Source organism: Astyanax mexicanus, chromosome 2 (genome assembly GCF_023375975.1).
Source record: "Astyanax mexicanus isolate ESR-SI-001 chromosome 2, AstMex3_surface, whole genome shotgun sequence".
Classification (NCBI taxonomy): domain Eukaryota; kingdom Metazoa; phylum Chordata; class Actinopteri; order Characiformes; family Acestrorhamphidae; genus Astyanax; species Astyanax mexicanus.
This window is the reverse complement of record NC_064409.1, coordinates 22,393,620-22,415,328: the sequence shown is the minus strand read 5'-3', so window position 1 is coordinate 22,415,328 and position 21,709 is coordinate 22,393,620. Positions and strand designations below refer to the sequence as shown.

Sequence of the window (21,709 nt, the reverse complement as noted above, 5' to 3'; positions counted from 1 at the left end):
TGAACCACTTCTGACACCAATCTTTATATGTAAATGTATAATTACAAAATCAGTACTGTGTTTTTTTTAATTCTTTGGTGTTTTTAGCTGAGTTTTGGGTCAGTACACTGTTGCAAGACACATGACCTGCGATTAAGACCAAGCTTTCTGATACTGGGCAGCACATTTGTCTTTAGAATCCCATGATAGTCTTGAGATTTCATTGTGTCCTGCACAAAGGCCAGACACCCTGTGCTAGACGTAGCAAAGCAGCCCAAGAACATAACAGAGCCTCTTCCAAGGTTTACAGTAGAGACAGCGTTGTCTTGATATGCTTCATTATTCCGTCTTGTCTTGGTAAAAAAAATCAGTTTTTCTCTCATCTGTTCATAGGACATTTCCCCTGAAGCCTTGTGGCTTGTGAAAATGTAGTTTGGCAAATTACAGTCTGGCTTTTTTATGTTTTGTTTTAATCTGTGGTGTACTCCTTGGTCGTCTTCCATTAAGTCCACTTCGGCCAAAACAGCGATGGATGGTGCAATCTTGCACTGATGGTCCTTGAGCATGAAGTTCACCTTCAATCTCTTTAGAAGTTTTTCTGAACTCTTTTGTAACCATTTGTATTATCCGTCTCTTTGATTTGTCATCAATTTTCCTCCTGCGGCCACGTCCAGTGAGATTGACTACAGTCCCATGGATCTTAAATTTCTGAAGAATTTGTGCAACTGTAGTCACAGAAACATCAAGCTGCTTGGAGATGGTGTTATAACCTCTACCTTTAACATGCTTGGCTAAAACTTTATTTCTAATCTCCTGAGACAACTATTTGCTTCACTTCCTCTGGTCCATGTTGAGGTGTGGTACAAACCATTTCACCAAACAGCACAGTGACTACCTGTAACCCTATAAATATAGGCCCATTGTGGGTTTTTCTTTTATATATATATATATATACGTATATATATATATATATATATATATATATATATATATATATATATATATATATATATATATACGTATATATATATATATATATATATATATATATATATATAGAGAGAGAGAGAGAGAGAGAGAGAGACAGACAGATATTAGTTCCTACTATTGGATCCATGCATCCCTGCTAACAACCAATTAAACTAATGACGTGGTTGAGCGATTTGAGCCAGCTCTGTCCAGTTAAATATTAATGCTCAAGCTCCACCTTGTGTCCAAAAATCAGTAGCGCAGTGATGCATGTATTTCAATATTTTTTTTACTACTTTAAAATACGTGATATAATCATTATAATCTATATTGTAATTCTGATTATTTAAAGTAATTTACGTATTTTAATTAATAATGCACTAATTAAATTTTTAATGAATGCACTCATTAGGTGCATTACGTTGCAAGAGAGAATGAGATTTTAATTTAATGATATAAAACTCATGGTGGTCAGAATGACTTGGTTAGGCTTTGTACATTTAGTACAGTAAACTTTATAACGTTACATACAGACAGACAGACAGACAGACATCAGACTGATCTAGGGGGAAATTTAGTTAATACCTAAAATCACACAGTAAATTTAACACTATCAATGTTGATTTAAGACTAGTAATTGTACTGTGTAGAATTTATAGTAGAGATGTGTAAAATAAAATTAAAATAAATAATAATAATAAAAAATGTGGCTACCGCGGCTTTAGCCAATCAGAAGCTGCTTTCTCTGTTTCTGCAGCACGAGACGCTTTTTGAATTTTAACGGTCTTAACTCTGTCAGTGAAGCTTAGTAAATTTACCTCAGGAGCTGAAAAGAAAAGGTCAAAATAATTTACAAAACCGCAATTAAACTCGTATTAACTGTGAAAAAGGTTAATAACTAAGGTATTTTGACGCTTTTGAGGAAAAAAAAATGTTTAACAAAACGTTTGGTAGATGATGTGTTTGACGGCGTTAACCTAGGCAGGTTAAGGTAGGCTCAGGTAGGCTTGTTTAACTAGGTAACGTTAGCTATCTTGATTAGCAATCAAAATTACTCGCTAACAAAGCTGTATATGGACTATTCCACCTTATGGGTGCCATTTGCTTGTTGTAACTCTTCCCAATTAAACTTAAGTTTGTATATTTTTCTAGTCTGAATCCAACAACATATGTATTTAACTACTCAAAACATGTAACGTTACTGGTTAAACTTTACTTGACGTTATGTTTAAATAATTTATATTTATTATAAAATAATCACTATAAATGCATGCACTTTATATTTTATCTTTTAAAAATGACCAAAAATTTTCAAAAATTTATCAAATTGATTAAATCTATTAGTTATTTATTAAACAAATGGATAAAAAATAGGAAAAAGTGAATTAACCTATTTTTGTTTTTTTTCTAGAAAAAACTGGGTGACAGGAATGAACACTCGGTAAGAGATATGTATGCGCTTGTGTTTCTCTGGCTTTTTAAAAAATAACTTTACTCATTTTAACGTAAACTTAAAGGCGAATTGTATTACATTGACAAAAAAAAAAAAAACAATAATAAATAATTAAACCAGAGGACTCTACTCAGTAATGGCACTCTGTCCTGTTTCATATGAGTAACAGGACTAAAAGTAACAGGACAGGAGTTTTTAGCCTAGAATTAGCAAAAACATTAAAAATGGTTAAATGGCAGATATGAATATAGCATGAGGACACAGGATATTCTAGTGATTTCCTCAAAATTTGTTTTTAAAATAAACAAATAAGATCTAAGAATTAAGTGTTGAGATTAAGCTCCTCAGTCATAGTTGCAATAAGATCAAATATACAGAAAACAAATGCGGGAACCTAATTTTGGTTTTTCCATGATCTTCAGAAGAACAAACTCCTGTTGTAGATGCGACTTTTAGAATGTTCCAGATTGTTTAGATGGAGTAATGTGTTATGGTAACAGAACTGAATGGTGACCCAGGGACACAACTCAAATGTGTATTTTAACTAAAATATATAATATAATTATCAAAATCCTTCAGAGATGTATTTTTTTGCATTGTTTTGTGACTCCAAATCCCACCTATGCTTTAAAAAATATATATTTTTGTATAATAAATCCATAATATTTAAGTTAAAATACATGTTTTAGGTGTGTCCCTGGGTTATCATTCAGTATAACATATATAATATATATATAGTAAAATATATATTTCATGGTAAGGTTGTTAGAGAGTAGGGGCAGGTAACAAATGCTATTTTTTCACTAGTAGTTTTTATTAATAATTTAATTATATAACTTACTTTTGCAATTAGGTCATTGCAGAATATGCTATGCTTAATAATAAAATGTATTTTACAGTTATTTTTTGGAGCACATTTATACATAAAATTTCCTGGGGACACAAATGACACCAATTCAGTGGAATATGCCATATAATACATGATGCGTCAGTTTCCCTGACATGAATTAAGTGTAGTCATAGACTTTAGTTTCCTATCAGTGGAAAAAAAGAACATTATTGGGAAAAATGTTTATTATTTTTAGGCCTGTCTTATTGCAATATCGATTTATCTTACAATAAATGAACATGACCTAAAAAATTTGGATAATTGTGATTTCGTCTATTGTGTTTGTTTGTTAAAATATATAACAATGAACAGTATTTTAGCAAGTTATGCTTCATTAACTGTGGCTCCATACACACAGTGTGGACTAAAGTAGGTGAAGAAATAAGTATGTAATTCCCAAATAATTATAATAAATGATTAATTAAAAAAAATTCTGTCTTTAAAAAGTGTATAATTGCTTTATGATATTCTGTTATCGTTTTGTCAGTGGCATTTAATAATCTTAAAATTCCCAAAATATTGTGTATCGCAATAATTTCTGGGACATTATATCTTCCTTTTTAAAAATCTTGTCACGACAGGCCTATTATTTGTTGCTTCTGAAGTCAGAGTTATTGAAAAAAATATATATATATATTCTGCCTTTCTTTGAGTAATTGTGTGTACTGTCCAGGGAACACATTCTGCAAGGTATTTTTTGCCCATGTCTTGCATTGATCCAGAAAGTCCTCAGGTTCCAATCACTTCCATGGTCACACACAAAATGAAATGTGAAATCCAGCATGGTACCGTCATGTGCAATACGTCTAGTCATTATAGTGTGTGTACAGTAGTGTGGCTGTTTACCTTGCCTGTTTAACCCCATTTTCTTGGTCCTGTTAATAAATTGAGGATTCACTCTTATAAATGATGCTTTGTTACATGTAGTTTTATGAAATGACAATAAATCTCTTCACATATCGTGAAGGTGGGACTGGCTTACTACCACAAGCAGAAGAAATACTTAACCCCTCTATTCAGTCTCATTTAAATCATTATATTGCTAATGGCATTTAGCAAATTCGCAAATTTTCATTTAACTTTTCACTCAAATCTAAAATATTTTGCTTCATGGCCACTAGATGGCAGCAGACAAAAATATTTTGTCTCTGTTAGGCCTTTCACAATCACTACATTATCAAATTATTGTACAACGTATAAACATTACCTTAATATTTTTCTGACCTCAAAATTGCATGTTCTGTTTATTTCAGACATTTAAAGTTAAGTTTTTGGGTAGAATGTGTAACTGCACTGGGCATGCTAAAAAAATACTTTTAAAATGTGCACTGAGGTGCCAACCTCTTTTCAGAGCAGCTGAATCTGTTGATTTTAGCGAGGACTCTGGTGCCAGCTCTCTTCAGTTCTGTTTCTGCCTTTTTTTGGTTTAACACGGTGTGAATGAGTAGATGAAGACTGAATTTACATTTCTGATATATCCATGTTCACATTACATACAGTGCCTTTAGCACTGGGGTTAGTGCTGGGGTTGCTCAGGTAATTAGAAAAATCTGTTATAGCCAGAGAAAAGGTCCCAGAAATCTCCAGGCATCTTGTTTTTGAATGAATATATGTGGCTTTCAGGAGTAAAAGCAGAAGCACATTGTCGTTTATTATAATAATTTGTCTCCTACCTTCTCAGTTATATTACTGGTTTCAATAAGAAAAAATGTGTTAAGGACTTTTGCTGTAAACATTTGTTCATAAAACTTTAAAATTATAACCTATTGTTATTAAATGTTTGTTGCTTTTTAAAATCATGTAACAGCATTGCTGTGCTAATGTTTATCACAATCATTTCTGGGACAAAATATCGTCCAAACAATAAAGTTATTGTGACAAATTGGAAAGGCACACAGCTTTATGTCTGTTCTGTTGTACTGTTTCAAACAGAATGTAAAAAGGTCGTTTTTATTTGTGATATAAATTATGCATTTGTTACAGCGTGCTTTGTCTTTTAAACTTAAAGCAGAAGTGTACAGATGTGCTTATGTGCAACAAAATGTTAAATGTGATGCTGGAAGTTGTAAAGTTCATTTCTGAAGAAATTATTTTAAATACCTAAATGTTAAAAATTAATCAAATTAACAATCAATTTATATTTCATAACAGATAATTTACTTTAAGTTTAACTTAGTTTAAGTTTAACTTACTTTAAGTTTAACTAAAGGTTAATTGTAAATATTTAGTACTAGACAAAAGGCTGATTAATATTATTCAACTAATTAGTGTTGTACTGTATAATGTGATGCATTACTAATACATACTAATGTGCTGAATTGCTAAATACTTTATAATTAATTACTATGATCATGTACCATATGATTAACAATGAAATTCTGTGTGATACATGATTTATTCTGGGTTTGAACTCACCTTTGTTTTCCTCCACAGGTGTGATATCCAAGTGTAAATGATGTATATACCCGGTCTGTGGTCCTGCTTCCCTCATCTCCCTCTGCTGGCAGCTTTGTTGAAGAATCCAGTTGCACAAATGTTTGGGTAGGTTTTCTTTTGTGTTTTTTATTATATGCTTTATAAATTGCAACATCCTCACTGATTTTCATTGCCTGCCACAGAAACACCATGCATATGTATTGTATTTTCCTTTTTTATTTTTTTATTTCACCCAAAGTGTCTGTTTATGCTCATTATGTGTGTTTAGAGTTAGAAAAGGCAAACATGTCTGTAGAAATATAAATATGCAATACTTAAGATTGTAAACATCTCAATAACATAATAACACCCAGTAATGTCTTATATAGTATCTGTTCACTTCACTTTGTCAGAAGTAAGCCAACCTAGTCATGCAGAAACTGCATAATAATTGAATAATGTAATACAAGTTGAATATTGAATTTTACTCAGATTTGTGACTGAGATAAGTGGTACTGGGAAGTTATTTTAACATTAAGTGCTACATGCACTCCCCAGGGATGGGATTGAGAACTGCTGCACTATGTACAGTACCAGAACCTTTTCTCACAAATACATACACTTAAAGTTAAAAATCTTTTGCTGCTTTATTTGATTCTTATCTTGCAATACAATGCTTGCTAGGAAGGGAGTTTGATTCTTTATGATATCTTTAAGACAACTGTGCTGTTACTTCATTCAGACTGACTATAGTTTCCCCAGTAGTGTGACAGCAGCTTCTGAATTTCCTACAGATGTAAAGTAGTGTCAGAGTAAAACCTTAACTCTGTGTGCATTTTTGTTTGCCTTACATTTTTAATTCTTAATTTAATTACTGAACCTTAGATTAATGGTACTTATTTGATCACGTATAGCAGATACTAAATAATTCATAGCAGATTCTAAACAATCAATAGTAAATACTACATAATTCTTATCAAATATAGAATTATTTATAGTAACTGAGGATGACTGCATAAACATATCCAGGACACTGCCTACTACTTCTAGCTCAAGTCTTTGGAGGAAAGTTACTTGGAATGATTCAAGTAACAGCCCTGCAGCTGGAGCGCTGGAGAATGTGTTTTATAATGTCTGCTGGTTCTTTATATAAATTTTGGGACTGCCCAAACATGTTTTACTTACTGTGTTGATGTGGTAAAGGAGATCAGATCAATAACTTGATTTCAATTTTAGTGTCATTTACCTGGGAAATTTGCCAGCTAAATTGAGGAAGCAGAATACATATTTCCTACAAATACTATAAGCAGATAAAGAAGTGGTTGAGTAAAGAACCCCAACTCTCTCTGAATGGGTTAAAATAGTTCAGGAGATTTTTTATCATGGAGAATATTACTTTTTTATTGAGACATGCGGCTAAAAGATTAGAAAAATACTGGAGAAACTGGATATCTTACTTGGCTCTGAGCTGATTTACTTACTCATTTATTACGATTTGTATTTTAAACCTTCATGTGTTTGTGTCTTCACATGATTTTTCTTTCTTCCTTTTTACTTATTCTTATATATATATACATTTACAGCATTTAAATGTTCCTTTGAAGAGTCCTGTCAACCGCCCAATCTGCCGTTCTGTTGTTTGGTTTGTTTGTTTGTTTTGTGTTTTAAAACTCAATACAAAATAAAGTTAAAACATATGTATTAATAGTAGACTCTAAGTAGTTCGTAGTAGTCTAGTTAATAGACTAAATAATGTAAAGTGTATATTGAATATTTCTCATCAGACATTGAATTATTCATAGTAAGCTGTAAATATTAATAATATATATATATATTTTTTGGTCTTGTTTTTTTGTTATTCATTGTAGACTCTATAAAAGTCATAGTAGATACATATATTTTAGGGTAAGTATATTGAGTTATTAAATATTTTATAGCAGCTGCTAAATTTAAGATGAATAACAAAATAATATACTTGCAGTTAAGTGAGTTTCAAAGTTCAGAAGTGGAAAAGCCATTATCGATGAACCGTTATTTCCCGATTTTTAGATAATGATACAGCCCCCTATGCATAATTCGCTCTTTTGGGTTTAACCATCATAATGTGTTATATTTAATAACACAGTTGGACTCTCTTTTCCTGTAATTTTATTAAGACTAGAGTGTTGAGCAGAGGTCTCACAGAGATGCCCTTTATGAAATGCTTGAAATCCTGAACTGAATTCCAACTCTCTTGTGTCTTTTTAATATGCCAGAATGAATATGAACTCTGCTATCCTTTCTGAAGTATTGCAGTGGAATTAATTTCTGGTATCCTTCATAAAATATAACACACGTTTGAACTCTATAAACTTTGTATCCTTTGTAAAATGCTTGAGTGAATTTCGACTATCCAGTGTGAAACTTTTAAGTGAATCACTTTGTAAAACCCTTGAGTGAATTAAATCCCAGAATCCTTTGTAAAACACTTATGTAAACCCTTTGTTCAGTACTGAAAGAAATCTGAACTCTCTGGTATACTTTGTAGGACTCTTCTGTAGAAGTCTTGGGCGGATTTGAACTTACATTTTCTGAATGAATAAAGTGAATTAAATCAAGATGTACAGTGGTGTGCAGAGGTTTTAGCCCCCTAACCCCATTATTATATATTTTTATATATGCTATATAATTTCTTTCAGCAAGAAGAGTTTTTTGTGTAAATCTCCAGATGCCATTAGAATAGATACAGTTAAACATGCGATCAGTAAAACGAAACATTCATTTTATTCTGAACAAAGTAATTTGAAAGTTAGAAATACCTTGTGAGCTAGTATGAATAACAAAAACCCACTTCCAGATTTCTCCTGGACCCCTGCATCCAGCTCCCCAGTGGATGTATTCAATTCCATTAGCAGCTCACCAGATCTGCCATCATATAGCTCTGATTTGCCCTAACAAATTGTGATATGATGAGAGCTATAAATGATACTAAACTTTATTAGGAGAGATCTGAATGTTTTAATAAATTCTGTGTTGTAAAAACACCACTGATTTTTGTATGTATGTGTTTTATTTATTCTAATATTTTAGTGTTCTAATTTAAATTTTCACAGGTGTCTAAAACTTATGAACAATACTGTACATCTTTATTTATTTTTTTTTACACTGTAAAATATATTGGAATTAATTTGGTCTTTTTTTTAATGCTGAAGTGAATTTGGACTCTGGTATCTCTGTAGGGATGCAGTAGAGACAAGCACAGAACAGAGTGGAGAAGGACAAGGACAGAAAGACAAGGGGAGCCACGCCCAGAGGAGCCGACAGTACAGAACAGCGTGGGGCCACGGCCAGAAATCTCAGTCCACTCACACTGATGACTTTCAGCTCAACGATTGGTGCAAGGTAGGTTAGAACACAGGAAGTTAACATAACACCATTAAAGCAAAAGAAAAAGTTAAAACCTTCTTCCTTTCTAATGTATGATTTAGCAGGTGAATTTTGAGACTTACTAGCCATATTAGATTACATAGATAAATAGATGGTGAAAAATGTATTTAATCTCTGGCATCTAGTCTGATTTTGTTATTTATAATAGGAGGCTAGGGCTTTGAGTGATTTTGAGTTTGAGGAGTAACACTAGAATTGACACTGGCTGTCCATCTACTGTCACAGCAAATTGGGCTGCACAGAAATATACATATAAAACATCTTTATGTATATTTACCATGTTGGTGATGGGACTTTGGTGACGACTAGATGAAATAGACTGCACTAATGCGTCAAACAAACAGAAAACAACGTCAAACGATAAAAAAACGAAGAGAGAAAAGACAGAGGAGAGGGAGAGAAAAAGAGAGAAAGAAAGAGAGGTGGAACACTGGAGGGTTGTGTGAACGTTGTTACAACATTGGACAGATACTGGAACACCACAGCACAGAGAGAGAGACGAGTATTAGGAAAAATGATTTAATATCGGAGACAGAAGCAAAAAACTGCATCACACAAGAACGTACATTTACAAAAATAAGTCCGACTGCTTCAGCTACACAGTTAGGTTAACAGCGAAGGACAGAGAAACCAGAAAAATCTAAACAGCTAAAAGCAAAAAGTCCTCAAATTACTGTTTTATCTCTTTGTCAAACTAATACATTTATCCACTGAAGGTGACTAAATACTTCTAAATCTTCTAATCGTCTTATCATGGAGACTGCACAATACTGAACGAAATGAAACTTACCGCTGTCGTAAAGACTGTTTGAAAAGACAAACTGCTTTTAAGTATATTTATAAGCCAAAAGGAAAACTCCCGACCCTCTTTCCAAAAAAGCAGAACAAAACAAGAGAAAGGAAATTAAAAAACGCTGCAGTGAAGAAGAAGAAGAACAAGAAGAAGAAGAGGTCCAAGGTCAAAGATACCAAGCCAAAGTTCTCCTAGAAAATCTTTATATTAAAACTTAACCGTTCCAGATGCCAACTAGAAATCAAACTCGGGAACCAGCCGCTGGCTGACCCCTGGTTTGGGCCAGACAGACTCTCAAATAAGTTTTTTTTTTCTTTTTTTCTTTAATTGCCAGTATAAAAAGTTGCACTGGTACAAAAGGCATAAGTACAATCAGTTTTAGAAATAGGAAAGCCTGCTTTTTTGTACTTTTTAAATCCCATCCAATGACAGATTCCAAAGTGTTGTCAAACAAACATGTACCACGCTTACAGAATCCACTGAAATGCATTGACTTTGGCTTTTCTCAAGACAATACTTAAAACTATTTAAATCCTTTTAGAATCAAACAAAATGATATTAATCTACAGACAACAAGCTTTTTTATACGGCACATCAGATCAACACACATACATTTGTTTTTTTCTCCAAAAAACTTGACATAATAAGCCAAAATGCAAAGAAACTACACTTTTTTCAGTTAAAATACACTGTTGTTAAATAGCACTTAAGAGAAAGAAAGAAAAAAAATTATAAAACAGAAAGAACAAACAGATTTAAGAGAAGATGTGTGTGGTGAAGAAAACCCCTGAGTAAAGAGCCTCAGCAAGCACTTCTGCAAAGACCCCTGTGAATTTGTGCTTTACTAAACATCTGACAGATGTGTGTATGAATGTGTGTGTGTGTGTGGTTGTGTGTGTGTGTTTAAGAGTGTGGTAATGGAATCTTACCCTGTTTGTTTTGATACTGGCGAAGCAGACTAGTAGACAAAGTATCATTAAAAACAACATGCATGCACACACACAAACACACTCCTACACACACACTGCAACACTTACGCAAACAGTAGCCCATTTGAACACTGAGGCAGTGAGCACATTTGGGGGTTAAACCCATGTGTTTGCTCCAACAGCGCAATATTCCTAATACTGTCTGTTCATGAACATCTATCTGTTATCAAAATGATCATTTCGTTGACATCTTATCTTATGGGTTGGAAGAGCTGTCAATAGTCTGAGTTTGGTGTAATACTGCATACTATAATTGTGCTAATACCATGTGTATGCATGTGTCTGTGTGTGCGTTTGTGTGTGTGTGTTTGTCTGTATGTGCTTTCATACTTGTGCAAGTAATCTAACCCAGCGGTCCCCAACACACTCTGATTTAACCCATACATGTAATACAGGTAATACACTGATCAGCCATAACATTAAAATCACAGACAGGTTAAGTGAATAACGCTGATGATCTGGTTCCTGTGGTGCCCTGTCAAGATCTGGGGTATATTAGACAGCAAGTAAACAGTCCTTGAAGTTGATGTGTTGTAGAAGTGCAAGAATACGAAACAAGAACCAAATTCATTTTGCTGTCTAGATGGCTGGGTTAGAACAGCAGGCACATCTTGTGGGTGTTCCGGGTATGCTTTAAAATGACAGACAGTACAGTCAGAGTTTATTTTCAATTGATCCCTTAATTGTAAGACCAAATGATTACAAAGGATAGAGATGTTTACTTGTTGTTTGGCTATGCGCTGACATAGATGTCCGGCTGCACGTATTTTTTCTCATACTTGTCTCAGTGAAAAGCGTGTTACTGGAGGCTTTCACTAGAGGGCAGCTGATGTGTCTGATAACTGTTGGATTAGTTTCCATTTTAATTTACACGTTTCCACATCGACTTTTTAAATGATGCTGATCTCTCACCAGCTGTTCTGAATTGCTGAGCAGCAGAAAAGACACATCATACAGCTGCTCCTTAAAACTTTCCATCAGTTTGATGAAAACTGATTAACTTGCAACATGTTAATTTCTGAAGATGCACACATTTAATGTAACCAAACACATGTAACCAAACACATAATTAACAGCAAGTATATCTCTCCATTGGGCTGTTATGGTGTATTTTTATCACTTTCTGTCATGCCAAATCCGGACCAGAAAGGTTATAGTAAATCCTAATAAATATGTTGGATGCATCTCATACTAATAGCTAGTAGGTGAGCATAGGATGGTTAGCTATCTGTGCTACGAAATCCGTGTTCCATGCCAGGCTGAGCTTAGAGCTGTTCAACAAAGAATCAGCTTTAAAATAAGCCTTGGTACCAGACACCACAGAACACCTTCAGAGGTCTTGTAAAAGTATACAATTTTTTTCTTTAATCTGTCAGAGCTGTTTCGACAGCACAAAAGATATTAATGTTACGGCTGTTCGGTTATATACAGTATATTTCATGTTTATTGGGGAGAATTTGGCAGATGAAGATAAAGCCATACAATCTGAACCTCACTACTTGAACTCGGGCTGTCCTCTTATTGCGTTCCTAACATTTCAGAGCATTTAGGTTTGGTGTCAAGGTAATAACCATTTATTTGAACAAGTATTGGGTCAAAACATGCATTCACAACACACACACATACACTCACACACACATAACCTTGGCACTCTTTGTATACAGGCAGCAGCCTATTCCACCCCACTAATACTGAGCGTCTGTGTTAAGGCAACGGCAGATTTTGGGTAGAAAATAGTGCTTCAGAGTGAAGTAAACAGGGTTTTTAGGGGGGCTGGCTGTAAACTACACTTGTAAACAAGCTTCATACGGGTCATTTACAACACGTGTAAACGTTTCGACAAAGTGCTGTTGGAAATATTACTATGGACAGTCCTGTTCTCCTTTGGCGTCAGGGTGTTTTTCTTTTTCCTAAGACCTTGGAATAGTTTGTCCTGAAGAAGCAGAGAGGCAGCGAAAAGCAGAGAAAAGGAACTGAGGCGATTTTTTTTTCATTTTAAGACCAACGACAAACACGTTTTACCACATACCTTGAGCTCAGTGTGTGTGTATGTTTATGTGTGTATGATATAAAGAAAGCTAATATTGCGGATGATATCAAAATAGTATGTTTAGTGAGTGTAATGATTTTTTTACATGTACAATATTTCAGTCAGCCAAACTGAATCTGTCAGTCAATCAATCAGCCAACTAATCCTCAAGTCTTTAACCAATCATCTTCATTTAATCTATAAATCTGTTACTCAGCTTGAGTTGCCTGTGGGTGATATTCAGTATGATGGCAGTTCAGATGTGTGCAGATAATATTGGGGCACTGCAGCTTTTTTATGTAATTGTGCTTTGACATTAATCTGAGTGTGTGTTTGTGTTTGTGTGTGTGTGAGTGAGTGTATGTGAGTGAAGAACGTGCACTGCTGAGACTCGTACCCAGGGGCTCACATACACACACCGTCAAAGAAAAGAGGGCTGCGAGGTCAACCTTTAGCACAGGTGTGTGTATGCGTGCATGTGGGTGTGGATGTGCTCGTGCATGTGGTCGTTTTGTATGTGTGTGTTTGTGTGCGAGTGTATGTGTGAAAGAGAATGTTGTGTGTGTGTGCTTGTCTAAGAGAGAGATAGATATAGAAAGTTAGAGAGAGAGAGAGAGAGAGCATGACACATGGGCACTTTTTACATCATTACAAAAAAAGCAAAAAACATGAACAGTTCAGGCAACAAGACCACAGAAGAGCAAGTTAACAACCTTTTTTAAATCTATATCTTTAAATATGAGGGATCCATACAAAACACTTACGTAATAAAATACCCATGTTATCAAATAATTTCACAAGTAATACACTGAAGCTGTAGGCAGGATGTACCGTCAGAATTTGGCACTAAATTCCACTCATCTTGTTTTTTTTCTTTATAAGAAAAAAAAAATCACATTTTGCCGAACAACATAACACATCTAAATATTGTTTCCCACAATAGAAATAAAAATAATAATAATAATAATGACATTGATGCTTCACAAGCTGACATTTTAACTCGTTAAATGTTTATATAGCTAATTACCCAACAAGAAATTTTAGCGAATAGGGACTCTTAAAAAAGAAACAAAAAACATAAAAGAAAAGAAAAGAAAAAAGAAAAACAATTATACTGTAATAGCAATAGTACTATGATAGGCTTTGTCTATGTTCAAGTAAACTGATTTTAGTCTTCTCTTTAAAAACATGAGACAAATAAGACTATTAGACTTGTGATGAAACCACGACTTAATCCACGAAAAGCACCGACGGAAACGCGGGTCACACAAACTCTTTTTTTTCCTCTATACATTTAAACAGTATAAAATATAGGTCATTTCATGTGCATTTATACCACGGATTGTCTAACTGTAGGTCAGTTCAGCAAAAGGTGTGACATGTAGGTAGCATTTCCCCCAAACAGGGCACTCTTTTTTATTGTTTTTTTTATACCTTTACTACTCTAGAAAAAAGTGGTTTTATATAGACTTTAATGAGAAACCAAGCCACTTAAAATGGCCTTATCAAAAAACTTTACACTGCCTGAAAAATGTAAAAACCACAAGCGAGCTCTGAGAGACTCTAATATCAATCGGACAGTTTTTTATTAAAACTGCGTGGAAGTAGTCTATTTCTCATAGAAACCGGCATGATGCTCTTACTGTTGGCCTCATATTTTTGCGAGATGCGCCAACAGTAAGTCCCAAAGCCAATCCCTGTATTGTACTTTCAAGTTTATTTTAAATGAATAAAAGAAAGAAAGAAAAAAATAAAGTCTAAAAATAAGAGGACAAAAATATTGAGCTAACAAACAGAAACGAAAATAATTTTCATTTTGCCACAGGTTTTTTAAATGTATTTATTTATTATTATTTTTTTATTTCTTAAAACAATGCTTCTGGTTATGGTATTAAATATACTCTACCTATTTGTGTGAGTGAATGCAGCTTTTTCACATTTTTCCTTCTTTTTCCCCCATCCCTCCCCCACCCGTTATTCCAAGAACAAAAAAAGGAAAAAAAAAAGAAAAAATAAAACAACAAAAACAAACCAAATATAAGCTCAAAATGAGGTCACATGCAGAAACAAACAAACAAAAAATCCCAAAAAAAGAGATCAAGCTAAGATCAAAAGTTGAGAGATCAGTAGGAGGAGACCAGGTTATGATCAGGAGAACTCAGAAAGACATCGGAAACAATGACGAGACGATGAGACTTTTTTTTTTTTTTTTTGAACGCCACGTAGACATGCTAGGCAAACGATGAGCAAAGAGTCATGGAGATGAGTTCTAGGGAAGAAAACGGGAGAGGAGAGTTACACACACAGCTCTGGCACACAACTACAGCATTAAACCCATGAGAACAACAAACGAACAAACAACAATAACGTCAATGACAACAACAAAAACGACGACAACAACAACAGCGCTACTGACCAGCTGTGCACCAACAGAACCATTCTAAATAGAGGATTTTTTTTTATTATTATTTTTCACTTTTTAAATAAATGTTTTAACACATATTTCAAATGAGTAAACATATACAGAAATGAAACAGTCTCTCACTCACACACACACACACACACACATACACACACACACACACACACACACACACACACGCACATAGCACCCAAAAGTATCCATCAGTTTCTCGTCCCTTGTTTGAGACAGCTAGATGGATTGTGACTTTGGGGGGTGGGGAATAAATATCCGAATTTTTTGGAACGCACAAAAAACGAAACGAAACAAAACAAAACACCAGACGAAGCTAAATGAAACATAAGGAGACGGAGCAAGAAAGAGATCGCACATATGAAGTGCCACTACTCATGAGGAGGGACAGAGTGAAGGAGTAAAGGAAGGAATAAGAGAGAAAAAGAAAGAGAGATAAAAGAAGAAAGGTAAGATGTAGGGCTCCACAATTCTCAATTTTGGACTCTGCAATTGGTTGAATATAAAAAGGCAGTGGTGTTTATGCTGTATTTTCAGTTAGATTAGTCAGTATTCTTTAGTGCACTACCACCACCATGTTTAACCACTGTGCACTTTACCATCACACCAGGTTCCAGCTGTTCTTATTAAGGACTAACGACAGAAGTTCAGCCCACCTAACGGACAGTAAGGCATTTCTGTAGGCTGTGATGAGACTACACGTTTACAAACAAGTCATTTTTAATTCTGTGATTAATAACCAGAAAAAACACTGTCACTTTTTTACTGTCATGCAGCCCTATAAGACAGAAATGTAACGTGACAGATGGAAGAAAGGAGTTGTGAGGGGGAGAGAGAGATAAAGAGTGAGAGAGAGATAGATAGATAAAGAAAAGGTAAGGAAATGGTAAGAGAGATGAGGAAAAAGGGGAAGAGGGGGTGATTCTGTGTTCTCTTCACACAACAGGTTGTGTGGGTTCAGAAGACTGAACAAGGCTCCAAATAGTGAGAGCACGTCTTTAGGAACCCAATAACTTAACCATAATAAATAAAGTCTTTTACTTCAGAGGCAGTAGAAATTCTGTATAAAAATAGAACTGCTTTTTTTACAAATAAAATTTACAGGCCTGTGGCTTTCTGTACTTTAATTTTTTTTTTCTTTCAATAAACATCAAGTATTTTCAGTTTTAACCCCACCCACCCCGAAACTTAGAACGCTTTGTTAGTTTCTTTTTTTTTAAGCCTTCAACAGATCAAAATCTTTTTTTAAATGCTCTACACAAAAAATGCTCTGTGTGACAAAAACCGCAACGCTCGGACCCATAAAAGTTTAAACTAAGGTACTAATTTTTGCTAAATTAAAAGTCCCGTCTGACAAAAATAATAATAATAAAAAAAAAACCTAAAAGAAAGGAGTTATAATGTTTAATGGCAGGTGTTGGTGGAGAGTCTGTTTTGGCAGTTTGTTGCCGTTCGACTACAGAGAGGCCACAGCGGGTTTAACCCTTTTGTCTCTGGTGCCGGTGGGCCGAGGGGTCAAAGAAGCAGCGGAGCCCGCAGCCGACACCAGAGGTCAAAGGGCAAAAAAAAAAGGTTTAACGTGCATATTGGTGCTTTTGCTCAGGTCTGACCCATTCCTACGCGTTCTCACAAGCCTCAAGTTCACAAAGAGAAACTAATCGTAGTTTAGAGATCTTTCCTTTCTGCTGTTGTTGTCGTCATCATGAAACGAAATAGGCATCATATAAATATTTACTTTAAAAAAACAAAACAAAACAAATTAAATAATTTACACAACTCAAAAGAATAATAATAGTAATAATAATAATAATAAAACAAAAACTAGCAATAGTAGCAATTCATTCATCGCAAGTCATACAAAATAATGGCAAAAATGGAAGCGTTCATGTGAAAAATAGAAACGAAATAATAATAATAATAATAATAATAATAATAATAATAATAATAATACTGTCATCAAAAAAGCTTTAAAAAGAACGTTTAGGGAAAGCAGCTCCCTCTAGTGGTATAAGGGTGAAACTCCCCTCGTGATCCCCCCTTCCCTCCCGGGGTCCCAGTGTGGTACCGTGGCAGCGGTGGGGACTTACCCTAGCAGTGTAAAGAGAGAGAGGACTGGCCCTAGAGCTAAGATCAGTAGGGCTTGCTGTCGTTCTTGGAGCGCTTCAATTGCACCTTCAGGCGCTTCATTCCAATCTGAAAACCGTTCATCGCCTGGATGGCGGCCTGCGCGGACACAGGATTGTCATAACTGACGAAACCTGAGAGGCAGAGGGAAAATATGGTTGTGATTACTACGTGTATACTATTTTCACACTTACGACAGGGAGTTACATTCCATCAAATTAAACAGGACTAATTAAACAGTAATATCCACTGCATGCTTATAAAAGCATATTGTGTATTGTGGTAAAAACATTAGCATGAGTGTGATAAGATACTGCCATATGTCCCAGAAAGAAGAATATCCTATTAAAATTCCAGTGTCCATTTCAAACTTAGAAAAATAAGTATAATTTTTTTTTTGTGTTATAAATTATTACTGTATATGTGTGCTGGTGTTTTAATGTATACAAATATTCTCATCATGGAGCCATAGCACACTATAAAAATGTTTTTCAATCAGTGTTGCATGGTATACTGATACTAGAAAAGAATCTCAGTACTTCTTTATTAAAGTGGTACATTACCCCATTTATAGCTAGTACTGGCATTGATTGCTATAGATGTGTACTGAGTGTTATTAAAACCAGTGAGATCTGGTTGCAAATGCAAACTTAACCATCAAAGAAATTACATAAACGTATTATATTCTTACTTAATTTTTTTATTTTTGTTTTTTGCTATTATGTAGTTTTAGTATCGGTATTGAGATATTTAGGCAGGTATTGTATTGAAAGTCATATCGTGACAGCACTATTTCCAATATAGGCTTTACTCATGATATAACCAGCTACCATATAAACCAGCTATAAATTAACTACTATTAAGAGGGAGAAAACAAATTATAAACGTACAAGAAGAAAGAAAAAAACAGGGCTGAGTCGAAAAAAAAAAAAAAAAAAAACAATTAAAAGAAGCAGAGCTTTTATTATTATTGTGCTCTTGCAGGGCTTGTCACTTTACTCTAAACTGCTAAGAGCTTTAATATTTGTTCTTACTGGTATGTTCTGTGTGTGTTTGTGTGTTTAAAAGATATGCGTTTGCAGTAAAGGCCTAATATAAATGGAATTGCAATGCTAATGAGTGTGTGTGTGCACATGGGTCCTCCATACCGAAGCACTTGCTCAGATTGGTCTGTTTGTCGATAAAGACTTTGGCGGACACTACGTTTCCAAAAGGCATGAACATCTGCAGAATGTCCTGGTCCCCGAACTCCTGCGGCAGGTGGTAGATGAATAGGTTGGCCCCTTCTGGTCCTGTGCAGACACACACACACATTAATTTTAAACCTTTGGAAATACTTATTCCATTGTACCTTTGTGATTATGGACAATTACACTTTATGGACAAGTATATTAGGGGGATTTTGGAGTATTGGGACACCTGTTCATTCTTTGTTTCTCTGAAATGTAGAGTATTAAAAAGAGATAAGAGCATTTACTATTTATTATATGTCCACACACATTTGGATATAATTTACACCTTTGTCGCTATGTGACAAAACAAACTAGGTTCTCCAACTTAATGTTTTGAGAACGTACAGACCAAAAAGCTGAAATATTTAATGTACAATACAATGGTTACTATTCAGTATTTCACACAATATTGCGATACTTTAAGCAAGGTGATAATATTGTGATTGTTAAAATAAAATGTTAGAAAAACTGTCAATTAAAGAAAATAAAAATAACAGACAGGTTATAAAAGTCCTATCTATTGGGCTGAGTTTAAACACAACACTAAATGAACCACTGTGTGCAACCAAACTTTACATGGACTGTATTTTTCGCACTATAAGGTGGACCAGATTATAAGGCACTCTATCAATAAATGTCTATTTTCTGGTCTATTTTGATACATAAGGCCCACCAGATTATAAGGCACATTATGCAACACTAGTAAGGCACAAGGATGTCGGCAAGTTTTTCTTCTAATTCAGCAGGTCTTGCTGATGGGTGGCTAGACCTGTAAAGCTAAGCTAAGTTAAGCAAACAAAAATGTAATTCTTAAAAAAAGAAAAACATTAACTTTTAAAGTCAAACAAGATCTGGATGTTAATCTACACAGATGTCTTTCTTGAAAACTGTTTATTTGGGTGAGTAAAGCGTTTATTTAGTTTATTTACAGTAAGCTTAGATTTCCACTAAGGCTGGGTGCAGCAACATTAGCATTAGTGTCTAACTGCTAGTGCTAGCCTGACAGCACCACACTAAGGAACCCTGAGTTTTCTGGTAACCCAGGACAATATTAGCTTGCGGTTTCTCTCATGTAGCTTGTTTTAACACGGTAAACACAATGGCTACAGTTCGATAATACTTACCTCTGAACGGCAAAAGAGTTACCGGGTAATGCTTATGCTGCTCCAGCAATCCTAGCTGGGGTAGCAGCAGTCTACAGGCTAATATACTCACCAATGAACGGCAAAAGAGCTAGCGCTTTGTGTGGTTAGCGAGTAATGCTAATACTGCTGGAGAACTAAACTGATACTCCTGTATAATGGTGTACTTCAGAGTATGTATATCATACATAAGGTGCACTGGATTATAAGACGCACTAACAATTTTTGGGTAAATACATTTTTGTGTGCCTTATAGTTTGAAAAATACGTTACACTCTTTATTAAAAATCAATGCTGTGTTTTAGAAAAATCGGAATACAGAATTGCAAAACATTCTTGATACAGGTACTTTGATATATCAATATTCTTTTACAATACTAGTGGCCACCAGGTGTAAGACCATTAAGTGGTTACTAAACCTCAAATAGAAACTCAATTAAAGATCTAGTATTGAAGACCTCTAGTCTGGTGTACATCTGTGCCTGCATTTTGCAGCCTTACCCTCTTTCTGGCTGCCGGCGGCACTCTGCTGCTGCAGTAGAGACTGGCTGTATAGGGTTGGCAGGGCTGCTGCTGCATACTGCTGGATCCCTGAGTAAGCCTGGGTGAGAGCGTCCATGGGCCCAGCCGAGCCGTTACTGAGCGCAGTGCTGCCCAAACCTCCGTTCAGGGCAGCCATACCTGAGAGCATGTGAGCAACTTTACATAAAACCCAACAATAAAGAAAAAAGAAGTGCACTTACTCGTTAGCGCTTGGGACTGGGGGAGTGTGTTTTTTCACAGCACGACACTCAGAAACATGAAAATACAGACTGACACAATATACACGCACGAAACATAACAGATCCACAAACAGAAACAGATACAGCACGCAACAAAACGTAAAGACCACATAAACACAATGTTCTTACGTCAAACACACACGCACACACACACGGACAGAAGATAAATACCACTTATTGCACATAACAGTGTAAGCGAGTGGAAAGCGTGGCCAACACATGCAAAAACTATATCACAGTAGCAGCAGCAGCAGGACATCACGCTCACACCAATGACAAGCCCAAACAACACACCCTACTTTTCTATTAGGAACTCTGAATAATCATCCTTAAACAAGCTGTCCAAAGTGTCACAGTTCTCGCTGTACAACCATAAACATACGCAATGCAAGTGCCCTAATGCAACTGACAGTTCCCGGACCAGTTCTTTTATACTAACTCTGTGGGCTGAAAACTTTAACACGTGAACAAACTGTCAGTAAATTACAAGTAAAAATGGATCTTCCTGATTAAAATATAAAATCCAATCCAAACCACACCCATTTATTACAAATGATCCTTTAAGGAAGCTATTTTACTGAGAATGCAAAGTCTCAAAATCTCTGTAAAAACACAAAGGAAACAACTATTCTGATGCACAAATCAACATATAATTGAAAGCAATCTTCCATTTAATAATGGTCCAGTAATAAAGAAGCAAAACACAGACAGCATCTGCACAGTTGCAGGAATAGAGTGGGATCTGTTGGACGTAATCCTCAGTCCCAGCTAATAAATCTGTATTATCTGTAAAGATGCTAAAGGTCTCTCTGAAATGTTAACAGAGCCTTACATTTTTATACTGAATTTATCAGTAGTGAAATAACAGTTAATGTTACAGAATTTCACACCGGTTAAGTACAAAAATATGCTTTAAAAATAGGTCAAAGACGATAGGCCGAACTAGAGACACATAGTAAGGAAAAACAAAGTTTATCCAGATACAACTAATTTCTCTGTTTTCATACATTTTTATACTTTTAACAATGAATAAAACAAATAGCCAAAATTATT

General features: G+C 35.0%; 1 protein-coding gene across 23 annotated transcripts in view; it reads right to left on the bottom strand.

The window, feature by feature from the left end:
• Positions 1–9,636: 9,636 nt before the first annotated feature.
• Positions 9,637–21,709, bottom strand: part of celf2 (cugbp, Elav-like family member 2) — a 198,404-nt gene continuing 186,331 nt past the window's right edge. For 11 of the 23 annotated variants that reach the window (XM_049473836.1, XM_007234989.4, XM_022671581.2 and 8 more), the window contains 3 exons: positions 20,376–20,573; positions 18,649–18,792; positions 9,637–17,634 (listed from right to left, as the gene is read on the bottom strand). In XM_049473836.1, the coding sequence (XP_049329793.1) occupies positions 17,507–17,634; positions 18,649–18,792; positions 20,376–20,573 (470 nt within the window). In that variant the 3' untranslated portion in view covers positions 9,637–17,506. The remainder of the gene's footprint in view (positions 17,635–18,648; positions 18,793–20,375; positions 20,574–21,709) is intronic. The other 12 variants (XM_022671612.2, XM_049473822.1, XM_049473823.1 and 9 more) reach the window with 2 other exon arrangements.